Here is a 22,141-nt window from a genome sequence, read left to right as displayed (position 1 = left end):
TTATATCTGATGTTTCTGGACTAATATTACTGCTGCATTCATGTGAATGTTGTATTATAGTGCTGTAGATGTTTTTAACTCCTTTATATCCTATTGGTTAGTTTAATCTACATCAACGCATCATATTCTATGAGATCATCATGTGTTTGTGGCTTCGCTGTCCTGTGAGGACCACGTATCTCTAAAAACACAGTTTTGTGTGTCTTTGTGGTCATTCTGTGTCTCTTTGCAGTTGTTTTTGTGTCTCTTTGTAAATATTTTGGTCTTTTTGTAGTTAGTTGTAGTTGTTTTGCTTCTTTGTTTTTTCTTCGTCTCTTTGTAGCTGATGTTTGTGTTTCTTTGTGTGGTTGTTTACACCCGTTTCACAGTCATTGTGAGTCTCTTTGTGTCTCTTTGCAGCTGTTTGGCATCCTTTTGTCTTTGTTTTGGTCTCTTTGTAGTCCTTTTTATATTTCTTCCTGGTTGCTACGTGTCTCTTTGAGTGACATTTTGTAGGTGAAGGCCAAGGGACAGGGGACGGATGGACGGGCTTACATGTTGGGCCCCCCGGCCTGTGCCCAGTATAGACCTGTTCAGTAATTCATCCATGCTGAGATGTAGTGTAGAAGTATAATCTAGCATAAAATGGGAATGCTCAAATAAAGTACAAGTACTTTGCGTATATAAGTATAACTGAACTACTTTAAATCGTCCGAGCCCTGCAAGCAGTGGTAGAATGTTTGCTTACTGTAATGTATTTGTGTCCGAATTAATTGTGTATTCACTTCTCCATATCCAGAGACGCACCGCAGCCCTTAAACAAACTGAAGAAGGACTTCACACACTTTGACTCCTTTATTCTTTATTCACGCAGCGTGATGCTGGAACAAAAGCCTGAATGGAAGTAATGAGTTCAAAACCTCTCTACATTTTTTTACAATCAAGTACACGTCATCCATCCAGTCAGATGAACGGATCCTTTTGTAGTCACCATTTTACTGCTTTAAGGCATCACAAGAAACAAATGTAAAAAAGAAATCCATAGTGCAGGACAGTGAAATGATGAGTCAACTTAATTATGAATCAATTAATAGACTTGTTGGCATCAAAATAATACACACAATAATGGGTCATAAGGGAGACACTGCAGGCGGGTAGGGTAAGAAAATGAAATCCTATTATCAGCACCCAGTTGATTACTGACAGTAAAACAATTATTTGTTTGCATTACAAGTTTTCTAAAAGGTTATGTTTAAATATGCAAATTAGGCATCATCTAATGGTAGCTTTTTGGTGGATTTAGGAGAAATCTAAAGACACAAATAGACAAAGTAGTAACACTTAAATGTGTATTTTGGATGTTTTCTTTCCACTAGTCTGAAAGAAGACAAGTTATGTAAGCAAAATAGCCCAAAATCTCAGAATTGACCAGACATTAAAAACTTTTTTCAAAAGTGTCTCGCCTTTAAGGGGTTAGTTTATTGTAATTGGTATTTTAAATCTTCCATACCAATAATGGGACCATGTATCAGTGTTAGTGTTTGGGGGGGAGTCATTGAGGTGAGCTTTGCTGAAGGGCCACCAACACAGTGAATCATAAACCCTTTTTCACTCACAGCTTTGACCTTTGACCCCGGATGTTTCCCTGGCTGAGGAGCGTTCTTGAAGATGTTTCCGTTGTTACTGTTTGACTACATGATGACGACATACGAGAGGAGACAGAAATGGCAGGTGAAGTCTCGGTTTGCTACACGTTTCTATCAGCGAGCTGTGCTGTGCATCTACTTTCATATGTGTGAACAACAAAATAAACGCGTTAAAATCCTGCAGGGAAATCTGAAAAGGGAGCCTAGACGGAGCAAATCCTGATGAATCCCTCCAAGTGTATCAGGTCAGTTGTACATGGTCATGTGGAGCCACTGGAACCAATCAGAGAGCAGAGAATATTTAGTTTAAACTCACCTGGTTTAATGGCAAATAGTAATATCTAGACAACCGTTCAAAACGTATGAATCTCCTGCCACAAAGCTTGATTGATGTCTGAGAGAACACCTCTATATGTCTGAATGGCCTTTCATTATTTTAGCTTGTAGAAGGTTTTGTTTAGTACATGGAGAACAGAACTCTGTACAACAGTTCAACCAGACAAAGATCCTCTGAGCAGCAGCTGAATAAGAACAGAATAAATCAGTCATTGGAGAAGCAAACTGGAAGCTTAACATCAAAATGTGAGCAGATTTAAACAGGAACAGCTTCCTGTTTAAGTGTCAAGTGTTTATAACAAGCTGGAATATCAACAGGCAACGTGTTGCTTTATAAAAGATCCCAGTTGCACTGTTCATTCTTCAAAAATATTTCAAACGTAAATAAAACATGTGGTGTCTGCATTATACAGTATGTACCTCTGTTAAAATAGTCATTAATGAAGTAAAGAAGAAATACACCAACATAACAGCTGAATCAGAACTTTCTAACTGTAGTGTACATTGTTAACTTTCATGTTTGACAGGTTTAATAACGAAACTGCCAAACCGCCATGTAGATATTAAAGTAATTTTAAAAGTATAATAAATACCACAGCTGCCACCTCCATGTTTCTATTTCTTTCAATTCTCTGTTCAAAGTATCTAAAGCAGATGAAGAGGAAGGAGTCATAATGAATGCCCATACCTGTCTGTAGCTCACAGTTATGCTTCCCATCCCCACCATGTCGTACGCTTGGAATTTGTCTGCAAAAGAGGACAGCAAATATTTGAGAAGCGTTTGAACTAATGGCAAATATGTGAATGTGTTCCTGCCTGTAGTGGCAGGTGTTTGGAGAAGTTCTTCTAACTGTGTGAATGTTTCAGAACCCTCTTTCTCTGTGTCCCTCCCTTACGGGTCATGCTCTCCAGCTTCATCAGCAGGTACAGGAAGCCGGGGTAACTGATGGTCATGTTCGGCTCCGTGTACCTCAGTCCGACCAGCTGCATTATCAGATCGTCCACCATGATGCCTGGAGCCGAGACACACGGGACAAAACAAAGACGGGTCGGAATGAATCATAAAGCATTCGACAGGTGCAGTGACAAACAAACATTTAGACATATTCAAATCCTCGTGTGGGGGAAGTTTTATTCAAGTGAAAGTAGCAACTGCACAGCGTAAAAATACAAGTGCAAGTCTCATCTCATCTCATCTCATCTTCAACTGCTTATCCGGGATCGGGTCGCGGGGGCAACAGCTCCAGCAGGGGACCCCAAACTTCCCTTTCTCGAGCCACATCAGCCAGCTCTGACTGGGGGATCCCGAGGCGCTCCCAGGCCAGTTTGGAGATATAGTCCCTCCACCTGGTCCTGGGCCTCCCTCGGGGTCTCCTCCCAGCTGGTCGTGCCTGGAACACCTCCCTAGGGAGGCGCCCAGGTGGCATCCTTACCAGATGCCCAAACCACCTAAACTGGCTCCTTTCCACGCAAAGGAGCAGTGGCTCTACTCCGAGTCCCTCACGGATGACCGAACTTCTCACCCTATCTCTAAGGGAGATGCCAGCCACCCTCCTGAGGAAACCCATTTCGGCCGCTTGTGCCCGCGATCTAATTCTTTCGGTCATGACCCAGTCCACATGACCATAGGTGAGGGTAGGAATGAAGATTGCCCGATAGATAGAGAGCTTTGCCTTGCAACTCAGCTCTCTTTTCGTCACAACGGTGTGGTAGAGTGACTGCAATACCGCCCCAGCTGCTCCGATTCTCCGGCCAATCTCACGTTCCATTGTTCTCTCACTCGCGAACAAGACCCCGAGTTACTTGAACTCCTTCACTTGGGGTAAGGACTCGTTACCTACCCGGAGTGGGCAATCCACCGGTTTCCTGCTGAGAACCATGGCCTCAGATTTAGAGGTGATGATCCTCTCCGGGGAGCCATCACCTTAACGTGGTGGAGAGGTTTGAGTGCCCCCATGACCCTGAGGGCTATGTTGTCTGGTGCCTAGAGCTCCTGGTAGGGTCTCCCATGGCAAATTGGTCTCAGGCGAAGGGCCAGACTAAGAATGGTTCAAAAACCCCAATGAAAAAACTAAGAAGAGTTGAGGAGACCCTGCCTGGAGGAAGCCCGGGGCCCACGTCTGGAGCCAGGCCCAGTCGGAGGGCCCGACAGCGAGCGCCTGGTGGCCGGGTTTGCCACGGAGCCCGGCCGGGCACAGCCCAAAGCAGCAACATGGCACCCCCTCGTCTCCACCCTGTGGGCTCACCACTTGCGGGAGGAACCGCTGGGGTCGGGGTGCGCTGCCCCATGGGTGGCAGTGAAGGCCAGGGACATCGACGGACCAGACCCGGGCGGCAAAGGCTGGCTCTGGGGACGTGGAACGTCACCTCTCTGTGGGGGAAGGAGCCGGAGCTTGTGCGGGAGGTGGAACGCTACCAGTTAGATCTGGTGGGGCTTACCTCTACGCACTGCATCGGTTCTGGAACCGTACTCCTGGATAGGGGTTGGACTCTTTTCTTCTCTGGAGTTGCCAGGGTGTGAGGCACCAGGCGGGTGTGGGGATACTCACAAATCCCCGGCTGAGTGCCGCTGCGTCGGTGGTGGTCAGTTTACCCCAGTGGACGAGAGGGTCGCCTCCCTACGCCTGCGGGTTATGGGGGTGAAAACTCTGACTGTTGTCTGTGCATATGCACCGAACAACGGTTCAGAGTATTCGGCCTTCTTAGAGACTCTGACTGGAGTCCTGTATGGGGCTCCAGTGGGGGACTCCATAGTTCTGCTGGGGGATTTCAACGCGCACGTGGGCAACGATGGGGATACCTGGAGAGGCGTGATTGGGAGGAACGGCCTCCCTGATCTAAATCCGAGCGGTCGTTTGTTGTTGGACTTCTGTGCTAGTCATGGATTGTCCATAACGAACACCATGTTCGAGCATAAGGATGTTCATAAGTGTACGTGGTACCAGAGCACCTTAGGCCGAAGGTTGATGATCAATTTTGTTATCGTATCATCGGATCTGAGGCCGTATGTTTTAGGCACTCGGGTGAAGAGAGGGGCGGAGCTGTCAACTGATCACCATCTGGTTGTGAGTTGGGTCAGAGGGTGGGGGAAAACTCTGGACAGACCTGGTAAGCCCAAATGGGTAGTGCGGGCAAACTGGGAACGTCTGGAAGAGGCCCCTGTCCGGGAGATCTTCAACTCACACCACCGGCGGAGCTTTTCTAGCATCCCTGTGGAGGTTGGGGGCATCGAACAGGAATGGACGATGTTCAAAGCTTCTATTGCCAAAGCTACGGCAGTGAGCTGTGGTCTCAAGGTCTTAGGTGCCTCAAGGGGCAGTAACCCTCGAACACTGTGGTGGACACCGGTGGTCAGGGAAGCTGTCTGACTGAAGAAAGAGGCCTTCCGGGATATGTTATCCCGGAGGACTCCTGAGGCAGTTGCAAGGTACCGACAGACCCGAAGGGCTACAGCCGCTGCCGTGAAGGAGGCAAAGCAGCGGGTGTGGGAGGAGTTCAGAGTAGCCATGGAGAAGGACTTTCGGTCGGCACCAAGGTGTTTCTGGAAAACCATCTGGAACCTCAGGAGGGGGAAACGGGGAAACATCCAAGCTGTATACAGTAAGGATGGGACTCTGTTGACTTCAACGGAGGGGGTAATCGGGCGGTGGAAGGAGCACTTTGAGGAACTCTTGAATCCAACTAATATGCCCTCTACTGTAGAGGCAGAGCTGGAGGCTGACGGGGGAGCATCATCAATTTCCCTGGTGGAAGTCACTGAGGTAGTCAAACAACTCCACAGTGGCAAAGCCCCAGGGATTGATGAGATCCGTCCAGAAATGCTGAAGGCACTGGGTGTGGAGGGGCTGTCTTGGATGACACGTCTCTTCAACATTGTGTGGAGGTCTGGGACGGTGCCTAGGGAGTGGTAGACCGAGGTGGTGGTTCTCCTGTTCAAAAAGGGGGACCAGAGGGTGTGTGCCAATTACAGCGGTATCACACTACTCAGCCTCCCTGGTAAAGTCTACTCCAAGGTGCTGGAAAGGAGGGTTGGGCCGATAGTCGAACCTCGGATTAGTGCAAGTCCTGCATTCAAAATGTTAAGTATTCCAAAAGTAAAAGTACAATGGTCTTTAAAATGATACACAGTTTTCCATGTAAAATGTTCATCTGAAAAGTACTAAAGATGAAATGTGGTGGAGGGACAAATACAAGTATAAAGTAAGTCAACATTTTATTTGAGTACTGTCCCCCCCTGCTGCAGGTATATAGTAGGCTGTTGTAAATGAAGGGCTTGGCATAGACAAAGGAAGAAAAGAGTGTCATGTGTAGTACTATTACTGATGTTTTGTAAATTTACTGGTCTCTCATTGAAGTAGAAGTTAAAGTAGCAGTTTACAAAATGTCCGTCACTAAAAGTCAAGAGGAGAAGCACCTAAAATGAATTGCTACTGAGGTGGACCAAAGAGACAGGACAAACTTCACACACTAGTGTAAAGCATTTCAAAATAAAGTGCACCAGTGAAGGAAGTCCGCAATACTCCTCACTGACTGGTGCTTCACTGCAAACGGCCTCAAAGTTATCCAGAACTTGTGCTATTGCATTTCATCTCAACTGTAGAGAGGTTCAGTATAAACTTACTTATATCCAGTGGTGGAAGAAGTTATCTGATCTTTTTACTTGAGTAAAAGTAACAATACTAGTGTAAAAATACTCCATTACAAGTAAAAGTCCTGCATTCAAAACTTGACTTAAAAAGATAGTTCACATTTTTTTAAATGGGGCTTTATGAGTTTTATAGTGATGTTTTACTCACGATAAGTAATTCATATAATTATGAAAAAAATCAAATCAATATCAGTTTAAGTGTACGCTATATTTACAATATTTTCACTGCTTTACTGTGCCATCAGACAGCCATGTCTGATGGAAAACTAAAGCCATTATCTGTACTCTATTTAAAGTCACAAGACTCCTTTGACAAAAACAGTCATTTTAACTCACAGTATAACTCGGAGTTGCTGGTCTACCGCTGCCTCCATCGGTTAGTTTGTTTGTGTTATTGTGTAACTTTGGTGTTTAAAACAGTGAGTTCGGATTCACCAAAGTCACACAATAACACAAACTAACTCACCGATGGAGGCAGCAGTGGACCAGTAACTCCTGTGCTCTGAGAGGAAAAGTTGATGTTTTTTTGGTGGCTTTGAAGAGAGCAAAGATAACAGCTTCAGTTTTCCATCAGAAAGGGCTGTCTGACAGCAAGGTAAAGCTAAAAATATTCTAAATAAAGCATACAGTAAGACTGATATTGATTTTTTTAGGTGTCTAATAATATCTCATCTACAGCTGGTAACGCTGTAGATGATTTGAATGACTTTATATACAGCTGGGTAGCTTAACTTAATAATACATCATAATGCATTAGTTGATTTATAGTTTGTACTATTAATCTGAATCGTTAAAGTAACTTATATATCAAATATATATATATATATATATATATATATATATAGTGGAGTAAAAAGAAGAAGAAAAAACATTTCCCTCTAGAATAAAAATACTCATTCCACCACTGAAAGCAGATGACTGAACAAGACATTTTAGGGGTTGAGCCACCATCGTATTGAGTTATTATTGATGTTACTAATGTCTGGAAACACACACGAGCAAATCAGAACTGTATTTTCAACCATGATGACACGATTAAGAAACACAAAAATGATGACTCATGAAAAAATGGTTTCATGATAAATGTGAATATATCTACAAATGAATGTAGTCGCAGTAGATATAACTAGTTACTCGATTGAGCTGTGTTAAGAAGCAGCGAAGAAGAGGTAGAGAGAGATGGTTTGGCTCCCCCTGCTGGTCACATACAGGTTGTTTTCTGACAGCTGTGGAACCTGAACAGTTCACGTCTGTACTAGTTTTACACATTTGGGTACATCCCAAGTCTCTTAATAGTCATTTCCTCGCTCCTCGATTGAACCGGAAGCTGTTCTGCGCCATCATATTAGGTTCGTTCGACATAAGCCAGGCGGGCGCAGAATCGATCACCGGCGATCGGCGCACAATGCATGCCGGGTAGATTTGCGTCCGACTTGCTGTGACGTCATGAAAACGTGGGCAACGTTAACCTCACGTGAGCGAGGCGGCCGCAGATTTCAGAGCCAGGCGCTGCAGAGTTGCTCTCCACCGACTGCATGACCCCAGGGCATGATGGGACTTGCTCTGACGTCATGAACACGTGGGCAACGATAACTTCACGAGAGCGAGGCGGCCGCAGGTTTTAGAGCCAGGCGCTGCAGTTGCTCTCCACCGACTGCGGGACCCCAGGGCATGATGGGAAACGTCTGGCTGTCTTCGGATCAAAGAGCTGATTGGCTCTTAGATTTGACAACAAACAACACGTTTTGTAGAAAATCCTAATTTTGTGTAATTAATTGTAATACTTAACGCTAGATTGTTGGCCAATAGTCTCATTTTGTGCAATGATGTGGCTGATAATAATAATATAAGGTTATTTATTTAGCATCTGTAAATAAATATATTTATTGAGAAAGCCTACATCCAACTTGATGTCAGCATTTGTTCAGCCAGAGCACTGAATGTGTCCATCGATTAACGATGATGGAATAGAATTGTTTCCTGGTATAATAGGCTGTGGGATTTGTCATATACGGTAGTCTAATGCGCTTGCGCATACACTGGGGTTTATACGGGAGTTGGGGTTACGCATGTAAAGGAGACACACGGTGATCCATTAAAGACCTACTGACCAAGATTACGAAGCCTCTATTGCATTGCTTTACATGGTGTCAGAAGTGAAAACGGAGTCATGGCAAAGTTCAATCCCCCGACAAACTTTTCCTTCGATAAACCAGGAGAATGGCCGGAGTGGAAGCAGCGTTTTGTGAGATTCAGAACCGCCACCAAGCTGGACAAAGAAGATGGTGCCGTGCAAGTGAGCAGCCTGATATACGCTATGGGAAGCGAGTCGGAGAACATCTTCCGTTCGTTTGCATTTACCGAAGATGGACACAGAGATGATTTTGTTAGGGTGCTTGGAAAGTTTGATGAGTACTTTGTGCCGAGAAGGAATGTAATACACGAACGTGCATGTTTCCATCTGCGCGTGCAAAGACCGGGAGAGAAAGCCGAGACTTTTATCAGGGCTTTGTACGAACTGGCAGAGCATTGCGAATTCGGCGTGAGCAGAGATGAGAATATCCGCGACCGAATCGTCGTTGGAATACTTGACAAAGACGTCTCACGGAAGTTGCAGCTAACGAAGGACCTGACGCTAGCGCTGACCATAGAGACAGTCAGGCAGTCGGAAGAGGTAGCTTCGCAAGTCAGCATGCAAGGAGAGACAACGGGGGTGATACAAGAAGTTACTCACGAGCGCAGAAAATACTCCAACCACTACGGTAAACCAAAAGGGGAAAATAAAGGACAATGTGGGAAAGCGTGGCACGGTAAAGATGAAAATTGCCCGGCCAGAAAATCCACATGCAATACATGCAACAAAGTTGGACATTGGAGTAGGGTGTGTAGGAGCAGGAAGGCAGTGAGTGAGGTTACAGAGCAACAGCAGTCATATTTTCTTGGGGCTGTGAGTAAGGCAGGTGGGTCACCAGAGCAATGAGCCGTCGAGTTGCTGGTGGGCTCTACACCAGTTGACTTCAAAATCGACACAGGAGCCGATGTTAACATCATTCGCGAGGAGACCTACCACTCACTCATCCCCAAAAGACCACTGGAGCCTGCAGATATACCACTGGACAGCCCAGGCGGCGAGCTGCAGTGCATAGGACAGATCCAGAGCACTGTGACCTACAAAGGAAAGGCTCACCCACTCACAGCATATGTCATCTGCGGACGTACTGTAAATAACCTACTCAGCAGGCTGTTGTCTGTGGAAATGAATCTGGTGAGAAGAGTGGATGAAACGGTGTGCGACAGAGGACATCCACGGGCATATGGTGAGCATGGGACATTAAAGACTGAACCGGTGAGAATACTGCTGAAAGACAACGCTCAACCATATGCTGTATACACAGCACGACGCGTACCTCTCCCTATGCTGCAAAAGGTAAAGGAGGAGCTCCAGAGGATGGAGGGAAATGGCATCATCGAGAGGGTAACACAGCCCACGGACTGGTGTGCACCCATGGTGCCAGTCTTGAAGAAGAGCACAGGTAAAGCCCGCATCTGTGTTGATCTCAAGAGGCTGAATGAGGCTGTGAAAAGAGAACAGTATATCCTGCCTACTACTGATGAGATTACAGCAAAGCTGAGTGGGGCCACTGTCTTCTCTTCGCTCGATGCCGCCAGTGGGTTCTTCCAGATACCGTTGCACCCAGACAGCTGTAAGCTCACTACCTTCATTACTCCATTTGGCAGATTCAACTTCAAGCGGCTACCATTCGGAATAACAAGCGCACCAGAAATCTTCCAGAGGAAGATGATGGAGACCCTGCAGGGGCTGGAGGGTGTCGAGGTCTTCATGGACGACATTCTGGTCTATGGGGCCACAGAGGAGGAGCATGACGGTCGCCTGGAGAAGGTAATGCAGCACATAGAGACAGCTGGTCTAAAGCTAAATCGTGAGAAGTGCTCCATCAGGCAGAGTCAGCTGCAATTCCTCGGGCATCTCATTGACCGGTCCGGGATCCAGCCTGACCCCGACAAAGTGGAAGCTATTCGGCAGCTGTCACCACCAGCAGACGTGCAAGAGTTGAGGAGAATACTGGGAATGGTGAATTATCTCGGAAGATATATCCCCGAACTCTCAACGGTAGGACAGCCGCTGTACGAGCTCCTGAAAGACAAAAATACATGGATATGGAGCCATGCACAACAAACAGCATTTGAACACATCAAGGAGCTGTTGACAACTGCACCAGTACTCGCTTTCTATGACTTGAGCAAGCCCACGGCTGTGTCAGCGGACGCAAGTAGTTATGGATTGGGGGGTGTACTCCTTCAGCTGCACGGGGAGCAGTGGAAACCTGTGGCATATTGCTCCAGACGCCTCACTGAAGCAGAAACACGCTACGCCCAAATAGAAAAGGAAGGTCTGGTTGGTGTGTGGGCATGCGAGAAGTTTGACAGATACCTCAATGGACTGGAGCAGTTCAAGCTAATCACTGACCACAAGCCGCTAGTGCCTCTCATTAACAGCCGCAGCCTGGACAATGTACCTATACGATGTCAGCGTCTCCTCATGAGGCTCATGAGATTCAATCCAGTGGCAGAGTATGCTCCAGGGAAAACTCTGATCGTCGCGGACACCCTGTCACGCAGTCCACTGGCCAGCACGTGCGCGGAGACAGACACACACAGTGAGGTGGCATGCTACGTGGCTAGTGTAGTAGAGGGGATCCCCGCATCTACAAGCAAGATGGATGAAATCAGAATAGCGACAACATCAGACGCCGAACTGCTGTCAGTTGTGAAGCTCATAAAGAAAGGATGGCCTGAACACTTAAGCAATGTGCCCATGGACGCGAGAGAGTACGTCCAAGTGAAATCAGAGCTATCAGAACACAATGGCCTTGTCCTCAGAGGAAGCAGGATTGTTGTGCCAAGGGCAATGAGAGGTGAGATCCTTCAGAAAATTCACGAAGGGCACCAGGGCCTAGTCAAATGTAGGGAGAGAGCGTGCTCATCTGTGTGGTGGCCCGGACTCTCTACGGAGATAAACAAGCTTGTGACGTCATGTCAGGTGTGCTGTGAACTGAAAAGAACGCAACAAAAGGAACCTCTCATCTCCACACCGCTTCCGGAGCGACCCTGGAAGAGAATTGCAATGGACCTTTGTGAGCACAACCACCACAACTACCTGGTAATCTCAGATTACTACTCCAGGTTTCTAGAGATACTGCAGCTGCCATCGACAACAAGTGCACAAGTCATCCAAAGACTGAAAACAGTCTTCGCCAGGTTTGGCATTCCAGATGAGGTGGTGAGCGATAATGGACCCCAATTTTCAAGTGCGGAGTTCAAGGAGTGCGCGAGGCAGCTCGACTTCAAGCACTGCACATCCAGCCCTCACCACCCACAGGGCAATGGACACGCAGAGAGAGCCGTACAGATGGCAAAGAAAATTCTCAAGCAAGAAGATCCTGTGATGGCTCTGATGAGTTATAGGTCCACTCCCTGCTCCACCACAGGCTTCAGTCCAGCCGAGCTGTTGATGGGGAGGAAAATCAGAACCACACTCCCCACTCTGGAGAAAAATCTCCTACCCAAATGGCCCAGCAGGACAGCTGTGAAAGAGAGGGACGGAAGGGAAAAGGCTAAACAGGCTCACTACTTCAACCGCCGTCATGGAGCCAGGCCCTTACCTGCCCTGCGACCAGGAGATGTTGTATTCTCCAAGTTGGACCATGAAAAGTCATGGTCTTTGCCAGCAGTGATCTCAAGCGAGAGCACCACCCCGAGATCCTTCGTCATCAGGACGCAGCATGGAGTAGAGCTGCGACGGAACCGCCGTCACCTCCAACCAGTGCCGGTTCCCCAGCCCATCCCAGCAGTGCACGGGGAGATCACAGGGACAGACACACACTCTGACGGAGCCACCATGTTAGAGACTGTTCCTGTCAGTCAGAGTGTGGCTACACCCACAACCCCTCTACCCGGTCAGACTGTGACCAGATCTGGACGGGTGTGCAAGCAAGTCGACAGGCTTGACCTGTAGACAAGTGTAGATCATATGGCCTTTGGGGGGGAGGAGAAAAAAAAGAAAAAGAAAAGTTGTACATGATAATGTTTATTTGTTGGTTGATTGGAAAGAGACCAGTGTATGTTGAAATGTCTCCATTTGATTTAATTTGAGTTCATCTTGGTTCATGCTATGTGCTGTTTGAATAGCCATCTTTAGTTAAATTGATCCTTTGATGTTATTGACATAACACTCAAAAGAGGGGGAGATGTCATATACGGTAGTCTAATGCGCTTGCGCATATACTGGGGTTTATACGGGAGTTGGGGTTACGCATGTAAAGGAGACACACGGTGATCCATTAAAGACCTACTGACCAAGATTACGAAGCCTCTATTGCATTGCTTTACAGGATTGTTGCAATGTGGTCTAACAATGGGAATGTGACATCCATCGACAGCACAGACTGTATTTGGAAATCCAGCTGTTTGAAAGTGTAACTGGGACGTGTGACGTGCTTCCCCTGTAGGCCACAACATGTGATGAGACACATGTGTAGTAACCAGGGAACAGAAGGGATGGAGATGTGTTGAAAGTGTAGATTTTGAAATGTTGAATCTGTCTGCCACACCCCTATATGACTCCTGGTGAGACAGAGTCCACAGACACTGAACACTGTTACAGACAGGTCGTGTGGTTTGCTGTCTGTTCATGTAGTGTGGTCCCATTGTAGTCATAAGGTCCTAGTTAGCAAAGAAGAGACTCAAACTGACAAATATCAGTGATTATATTCAGCCTTGAAACGCTGTAGATAAGCCTTCCTCCTCTTGTCCTCTTGAGAGCCTGAAATGACTTCTGAAGTCAGAGCTCTGTCCAGAGGAACAATCTCCTCAACTAATGTGGTATTTTTGGAACCAACCTATAAGAAGAATAATGAAAATGATTCTTAACAGAATTCTAAAGAACTCTTTAACCATATAGGGAGCAGTTATTGAATCATGAAAACCATGTTTCACCACAATGACATCCTTTTTATGAAATAATACAAATTGTATTAAATTACATTCCTTGATTATTCTACTGTTTTTAGTTTTATAATTTGCCTAAAACTGGAGTTCTGGTTCACTTTATAATTGTATATGTTAAGGAGCTGAAAAGGATAGACTCGTACACATGTTTAGGAATATGGTTTGATGCTAGGCTCCCCTGGAATAAAATGGTAAATAAATGTAAAAAGGTTTCAAATGTAATGAGAAGCTGACAGGTCTGTTTTGAAAGCTATATATATGGGTCTGATAAGATCATTACATTACAGTCATTTAGCAGACGCTTTTATCCAATGCGACTCAGCACATTTCTACAGCATAGAAGCTACGGGAGCAATTTTGGGGTTAAGTGTCTTGCTCAACATGCAACCAGAGCCAGGGATCAAACCGCCGATCCTTTGATTGAAAAAACGGCCCTGCTCTCCACTTAGCCACAGTCGCCTAAGATCAATTTGAGACTACGGCTGTGTTGGCGTCTAAAACCTTGTTGGGAAAACTGGATGTAATGCAAGCATGAAGAATATGTAGTGGAGTCTTTAAAACCACATCTGTGCCGGCATTGCAGGTAGAATTGAGGGAAATGCCATTGGAGTTGAGAAGAATACAGATCATGATGACATATTGGGTCAGTTTACAAGGACAACAACCATCCAACAATAAGTGCAATTGAGCCATGCTGGGAACATGAAAACAGACCAACAAAGAGCTTTGGTTGGGTTGTGAAGAAGAAGGCTAGTGAGTTAGGTTTACTGGATAGGAGTTATTCTCCAACTGTGGTTCTGCCAGTTGTTCCTCCTTGGTTACTGCCACAGCCTGAAATTGATCTCGGCCTCCTTGAACTGATGAGAGATGAATGTGGGGGAAACTGTAAGATCTTCAAGTCATACATCAGTTACCACAATTAAATACAGATTTATACAGATGGATCTAAAGACCCTAAAACTGGTAGAACAGCAGCAGCAGCAGTAATCCCAGAATTCCATTTGCAGTGTAGGAAAAGACTCAGCGATCTGTGTTTACATGTGAGATGATGGACATAGTTATTGCATTACAGTGGGTAGAGGAGTCAGGCCAGAGAGAGTGGTAATTGCATCAGACTCATGTGCAGTGCTAACAAGTTTGACATGTTGCTCCTCCAGAAGCAGAGAGGATTTACTGTTTGAAATATTACAATCACTATTCAGAATCCATCAAATGAGGGAGTGTTAGTTTAGTGTGGGTCCATGTTGGAAGGAGAAGGCGGATAAAGCAGCAAAAAGGGGCTTTGAAGACTGGAAGACATAATGTTCATGTAAATATAAGTAAGTCAGAAGCTAAAGTGGTGATTAAGGGACAAATCAAAAAGATACGTCAGAACTAATGGAATAAAGGGAGTAAAGGAAGATATCTGTTAAAATAAACCATGGGTTGGGAGTGCAGGATCTAGTGGACAAACTAGGAAAGAGGAGATGATTATGACAAGACTAAGGAATGGCCATACTGGTCTTAACAGTTCCCTCTATGTTATTGGAAAGCATAATAATGGAAAATGTGAATTTTGTGAAGAAGAAGAAACTGTGGACCATGTTTTATTGTCATGTCAGAGGTAATGTATATAATATATATAACATATATAGTATAACTGTACGAGTCAGAGAGAGACATTTTGAAAAAAAGGTCTTAGAGAGAGTGGAGAGGAGAATATCATTAATGTATTTAAGAAAAGCTTTAGTGACAAATGTTGGAAACTTTTTCTGGAATATTTAGAGTCAACCAAACTAATGAATAGAATTTGAGAAAAAAATGAATTACTTTTGTATTTGTATATATATATATTTGTATATACATATCTTTATTTATTTACACACATATAGGTATATGTATGTGTGTATATATGTATATGTATTTATTTTCGTTCAGTTGTCGTATTAGAGTCCTTAGTCCACACTCTAGATCAGTGGTGGAGGTAATGCACCCGAAAGCTGTTTGCCAACCGCCATTAAAAAAACAAAAGAAGAAGAAGAAGAAGAAGCAGGCGGCTGAAAACTGTCCGACTTGAACGCAGTTTTTTGTCACCGCCCCCTTCTTTTCCGCCTGCTCTCGTCTGCTTTCCAGGCGAGGCGCAGTTCATCTCGAACGAGCCTATTGACGGCCGTTCCAAAGCTCTTATTTAGCTCGGAGGAGCGAGGAGCGAGGAGAGAGGAGGGATCTCTGAGGAGCCATGAGCGAGGACCCACGAGAACAGGCTTCGCCCCCTCTTTGTTAATCAGTTATGTGATTGGACGCTGCATCCGATCGCACTGATGAGATTTTTTTCAACATGTAAACAGCGAAGACGGATCGCAGATTAACCTAAGCTTTATATTTGATATGTTTTCTGATTCCGTATCTGGTTTAAATATATGTTCATTGTAGACTGAACAACAAAAGGACAACAAACAACTTTCTTCATTTATTAGAAAGATTTGTCTTTTCATGATCTGATATTTCCCTCAATCATATATATATATATATATATATATATATATATATATATATATATATATATATATATATATATATATACAAAAATATATATAATGAAAATGATTGAGGGAAATATCAGATCATAAAAATACAAATCTTTCTAATATATATATACACACACATACATACATACATATATATATATATATTAGGGGTGTAACGGTTCACAAAATTCTCGATTCGGTTCAATACGATACAGTGGTGCCATGGTTCGGTACATTTCGGTACGTTTCGGTACAGCAAAAAAGCAGAAATGCCAAATCCTCGCTGGTGAGACTCAAGTACTCTTTAATAATGAAAGGTCGTGTTTGATACTTAAGATCTTCTCTAAAATATTCCTCTATAAACTCAATTAGACACAGTTCATGGAAAGTTTTAGAAGTTTTATTTTTCAGACTTAGTTACAGCGCTGCGGGTCTTGCTCTATCTCTCTCACACCTCATATAGACTTTAAAATCAACACTTATACATACAAATGTACTAGATTATGATCCATAAATGTGGTCAACATACATCTCTCACTCGTTTCTGTTCTCACTCGTAGCTCTGCTGGTGACTGAAGTATCTGTCCTACTAGAGAGCAATCCATGTTTTGTTCCTTTATAGTTTATGTGTGTTAAGTTGTTGTACATAGTTGTACAGAACAAAATAAACATTAATAAGGAAAGGAAACTCCTCCGTTTTGTGTCCGTCCTCCCTAAAGCCGCTAAACGTTAGTCCAAACGGCCGCTCCGTAGGTCTGATGCCTCCGCTGGACACGCCGCTCACTAATCGCTCCATTAATAGCTGCTTCCTCCGAAGACATGCAGACTTTAAATGAACAACAGCTGCTAGTAAAGACAACAAGGTCAACAACGCCTGTTATCAGTTCTCCATGTTGAATTAACCTGGGGCCTGTTGTTCGAAACCTAGATAAGGGATTAAGCCGGGATATGTTGGTTATCCTGGCTGAATTTAGCCTGCAGTCGGTTGTTCGAAAACTGGATAACTTTATCCTGGTCAAGTTACCATGGTGATTTATTCTCTGCAGCTAGCCTGCTCCAGACCAGGCTAAATGCCAAGCTTAGTTGATTCTGTTGTCTTATCTTTGGAGTCAGCGGCTGCGCTGATCAGAAATGAATGTGTTTTATACAGTCATTCCATGTTCTGATGAAGGCTACGCATTGGCCTCGTTTTTAAACAAACAACACATAGGCTAAATTATTATTTTAAAAAAAGAAATAAAACAAAACATGATCAAATTAAAAAAAGAAATAAAGTTAGCCTATTACGATAGTTCTTTTTCATAATTGGGGCCTATTCGTGTGTTCGTCATTGTAAATAAACACCCTTCATATTGTTTGCCAGCTCAAATCTGATTTTATTGCAGTCATTACAGTAATTAGAAATGGCTGCACTTGCAAAGATGCTTGCAATTAATTACACTACACATTTAATCAGTCCGTCTCCAAACTTCAAGACAGCAGCGGTGCTTCATTTTATGAGAGGTGTGTCACCTTACGTCAGCATTCAGATCCGCTGTTCATTGGAGGAAAGTGTCCACACCCGTCGTCTCATCAGTGAATCTGTGATCAATCTCTGTGGTCTACTGAAGAAAGCCGTGGCCGCGCACTTACTCAAATTAGTTAGACCTGGCTTGACAAAGCCGCCCCTCCTCAGCCTGGCTTGGCGTTCGAACAACCAACTAAGCCAGGATGAACTTATGAGACTTTGTCCAACCTGGCTTTCCCACTTATCCTGGATGTCTTTATTCTACTTTCGAACAACAGGCCCCTGGTAGTCGATCGGTAATCAAGACTGTTGTTGTTTGTGAACATCCGGTCACGTGGTAGGAGCGTGGCGAATCAGGGAAGGACATCACGTTCCGTTGGGTGGGTTGCCATGTTTGAACGCAGTGGCTCCACCAATTTCAGCCTTATTTTTTTTTTCAAAAGCAATTTAATATTATTCAAACGTATTGTTCGATTCGTAATGCGTACCGAACCGTGAGCCCCGTACCGAACGGTTCAATACGAATATGTGTATTGTTACACCCATAATATATATATATATATATATATATATATATATATATATATATATATATATATATATATATATATATATATATATATATAGCTGGTGAGACGAAACAATTTTTACATAATTTAACATCATTTCATTCAGTCACGTGAGGCTGATCATTCATGAGTTATGTAATTTAAGAGAAACCATAATCATATTCTGGGTTATTTAATAATTACGTCACAGTCACAATTTCAAAACGTACAGACACAAATAAGTCATAAATATGACAAACGCATTCTGCCGTAGAAATCGATCCTGTGCTTATAAACAGAACACAGTTTATTAAAGAGGTAAAAGAGAAAACACCTCTACAGTGATGAATACTGTCTTTATTAGTTATTAGTAACTTGATTATTAATAATTTGATTACCAATGTTGAATGCACTTATTGTAAGTCGCATTGAATAAAAGCGTCTGCTAAATGACTGTAATGTAATGTAATGTAGTATTATTAGTTACTATTATTAAGTACAGTGATCATGTGTGCAGACACAAACTATCAAAAGTCTCTCCAGCTGTTAAAGCCGACTGTCAGCGGCCGCTGTCATCGGCCGCTGTCATCAGAAACAGATGTCGCTTCATGTGACACTTCAGAGGAAAGGACGTCTCATGTCTCTTAAAACATATTTCCTTGTTCCTCTCTCCTCGCATGGTTTCCTCCATGCATCCCTGGTGGGAGGGACTAAGACGCAAGGAAAGGACCCAAGTGAGGGAAACGGGGATGCAATTAAGAGACTCCTCAGTCCTACCTGCTTTCGTCAGAGCGGGGGCCACCTCTTTGTACTCCAGGTGGTGTGTTTTGTTCTTGTCAAATGTCAGGAAGATATCCTGAAAAACATGAAAACACCACGTCTCATTACAAAATGCTTAATAATGGGTCCATTTGTGAAGAGAAGGATTTTGTCCAGCTGATGAACACATGGAGCAAGTTTTATGATGGTTCTCAACAGCATTAATGAACGACCCAACATCTGCACTCTAACTGGCCCAAGTCTGTAAATTAAAACCACAACAAACTGTCATTTAATTTTTCATTTACAGACAATTAGTATTTATTACATATGCACATAACATTAGAATGATGTAAAAAAATGTTAATCATCTATATACTCTAGATTCTAGAAATTAAATTTGATTGGGCGTATTGTGACAAGTGGCGTTAGCATTAGCTGATCACACTCGGATTCTGACTCCTCGGTCGTTGATCAAAGCAGAGTGAGTGGAACTTTAAAATGGAGTCAGATGACAACCCTAACCCTGACAGCTCAGAGTCAGATGAACTTTTCCTGCACCACTCAATCACAAAATGCAAAGACGTCACCAGGCTAGCTGCTTCCATCTGTGATCTGACCGTCAAGGGGCAAGAGGAACAGCGGAGGCTGCACATAGACGAGGTGGCTCATCCACAGAGCGCTGCAGGCATGGTGGATTTTTGTAAGGCCAACCAGGAAGTTAGCATCGCACAGATTCCCTCGACAAAAAGCCAATGGGATTTTTCCAGTGGATTCTGGATTTATTGCAGAAAATAAACTCAAACGCAACTTTATGACACTGGCACGTCTTGTTCAGCAAGATATTCTACAAAAGTGAACACAATTTTTGTGATTTTCTTTTAAGCATGAATGCAAACGGCAGAAGTAAAAATACAAACAAACTACACCACGGTTGCATGATTAAACACAACAAGGCTGTGAAGGTGGACTAGTTGTCTCATTTAGCCACTTGTTAGCGACCACCTTTTTTAAGACACGTAAAAGCTTCAAAATTCAATTGAGGGGTATTTATTGACGTAGTAATATTGTAGAACAAAAACCATAAAATCTCTTTAGCTTGTGTTAACCACAGACCTTATTAGACAAAAACAAATTGTGAAAAAACAACATTGGTTTCTGAGATAGGGGGACCATAAGTGCAAAAATGCTGACTCAGGTTTTAGGACTCAGAACAGTTACATTGATGGTATCTGCAGTGGGAAGTGGAATTTAGTTTCGGTAGATAGTGGTACACGGTCTGAAAAGTTCACAGAGGACTCAGTGTGCAAATACATGAAGAGAAGTAGTTATCTGACCAACGTACAATTTACTATTTTTCAAGGACGTCATAATCTTTTTGATTAATATGTTTTGGTCTGTCTGATATGAAATGGTTGATCATTTTGCAAAGCTAAATAACAAAAGTGATAATCTTACCGTCCACCTCCTGATTTTGTCCCACAGACACTGGAAGTCCAGCCAGTTCAGCCGAGCGTCGCCTTGTGTCTGAAGAAAACCCCGAGGTCAAGGACATGAAACCAGACAAAAGCCAACGAGCCTCAACAGTGACTTCACTTTCTCTTTCTCTTTCTTTTTTTATGTCAGTCAGACAAACAGGTGACCAATTAGTCGGACAAAGGTGTGACAAAAATTACAGACATTAACAAAAGAAGGATTATTTTGGAGGGTACTGTTTCTGATGCTTTGCTTTACACACAGAGGTGTTTGTTATTTAGCCTGCCCTCATTGGTATAAAAGGGATGGACAAAATAATAGTGAGCGTTTTTAGTCACAGATGTAGAGGAACAGTAGAGGAGTAATAGTTCACTGCAATTATTTCTTCTCACTGCTAAAATATCATAATTAAATGGCTTTTAATGTGAGGTTCCAGGGTTCAAGTTGATGCTCAGGCGAGACAGGTTTTAAGATTCCTTGGAGCTGACAGAAGTTAGGCTACATCCACAGTACTCCGTTTTCGTTTGGAAACGGAGTTTTCAAACGAAAACGATCTCCGTCCACACGGCGTTTCAGCCATCGTTTCCGAAGTGATCTCCGTCCATATTACACGCCAGGAAACGAATATCACGTGACTCTTCACGTTCACTGGGCATGCGCTGATGTAAACAGGAAGTAGATTGTCGTATTTTGTAACTAAGCAACCAGAGTAATAAAGTAGTATTTAATGATCGTAAGTATGAGTTTGATACTTAAGATCTTCTCTCAAATCTTCCTCTATAAACTCAAACAGATACAGTTCGTGGAAAGTTTAATACGTTTTATTTTTCAGACTTAACGTTAGTTACAGCGCTGCGGGTCTCTCTCTCTCTCTCTCTCTCTCTCTCTCTCTCTCTCTCTCTCTCTCTCTCTCTCTCTCTCTCCGCTCACTGATCTCTCTCTCTCTCTCTCGCCGCTCACCGATCGCTACAATAACAGCTGTTTCCTCCGCAGACATGCAGACTTTAACTGGACAACAGCTGCTAGTAAAGACAACAAGGTCAGCAATGCCTGTAATCAGTTGTCAGTTAACCTGGTAGTCGATCGCGGGTGTTACGTCATCGTTTCCAAACATATGCGTTTCCGTCCGTTCACACGAATACGCTACCCGGAGTTTCCAAAGTTATCCGGCTTCGGGATCGTATCTAAACTCCTCCGTTTACGGTGCTCCAAAACGCCGGCGTAGTGTGGACACTCAGTGTAACCGTAGCAAAACATATGCGTTTCCAAACGAAAACGGAGGTTGTCGTGAGTGTGCCTCAATTCCATATCATGTCCAAGTGTTACACATAAATATAGCAGTACACCATTGTCAAACGATGCACAAAAGAAATAAGGCTTGTTTGAGATGAACCGGCCCTGGCCTGGATAGTGGATCAGGCGGCAGAATGCTGTCAAGTCTGTCAGTTTCCAGCAACCTTTAAAGAACAAACAGGAAGTCACAGAGAGAGTTACATCCTGTTAAATCAGATTTGTAGGCTGGTTGTAGTTTACAGACTACGTTCTGTGAGTTTATGATGGTATATATGTGGAAACGTACTTGCATCGGATTCTTTCTTTTATTCTTTATTCTTCTGCTATTAGTATGAAATTATTATTGTTTATCATTTAGACTACATGTCATTAAACACAGGCCATATTAGATGAATGATTTACCTATTATTGTT

General features: G+C 43.7%; 1 protein-coding gene across 1 annotated transcript in view; it reads right to left on the bottom strand.

The window, feature by feature from the left end:
• Window positions 1-821: 821 nt before the first annotated feature.
• zgc:85932 (uncharacterized protein LOC405875 homolog) overlaps window positions 822-22,141 on the bottom strand; it is a 48,482-nt gene continuing 27,162 nt past the window's right edge. The window contains exons 16-20 of the mRNA XM_068706867.1: window positions 20,418-20,486; window positions 18,978-19,056; window positions 2,858-2,974; window positions 2,650-2,708; window positions 822-1,898 (exon numbers count right to left, since the gene is read on the bottom strand). Coding sequence (XP_068562968.1) covers window positions 1,872-1,898; window positions 2,650-2,708; window positions 2,858-2,974; window positions 18,978-19,056; window positions 20,418-20,486 — 351 coding nt within the window. The 3' untranslated portion in view covers window positions 822-1,871. The remainder of the gene's footprint in view (window positions 1,899-2,649; window positions 2,709-2,857; window positions 2,975-18,977; window positions 19,057-20,417; window positions 20,487-22,141) is intronic.

Source organism: Cebidichthys violaceus, unplaced genomic scaffold (assembly GCF_023349555.1).
Source record: "Cebidichthys violaceus isolate CVI_PGR_0920_01 unplaced genomic scaffold, fCebVio1.0.p SCAF_120, whole genome shotgun sequence".
Lineage (NCBI taxonomy): Eukaryota > Metazoa > Chordata > Actinopteri > Perciformes > Stichaeidae > Cebidichthys > Cebidichthys violaceus.
This window is presented reverse-complemented; position numbering and strand designations above follow the sequence as displayed.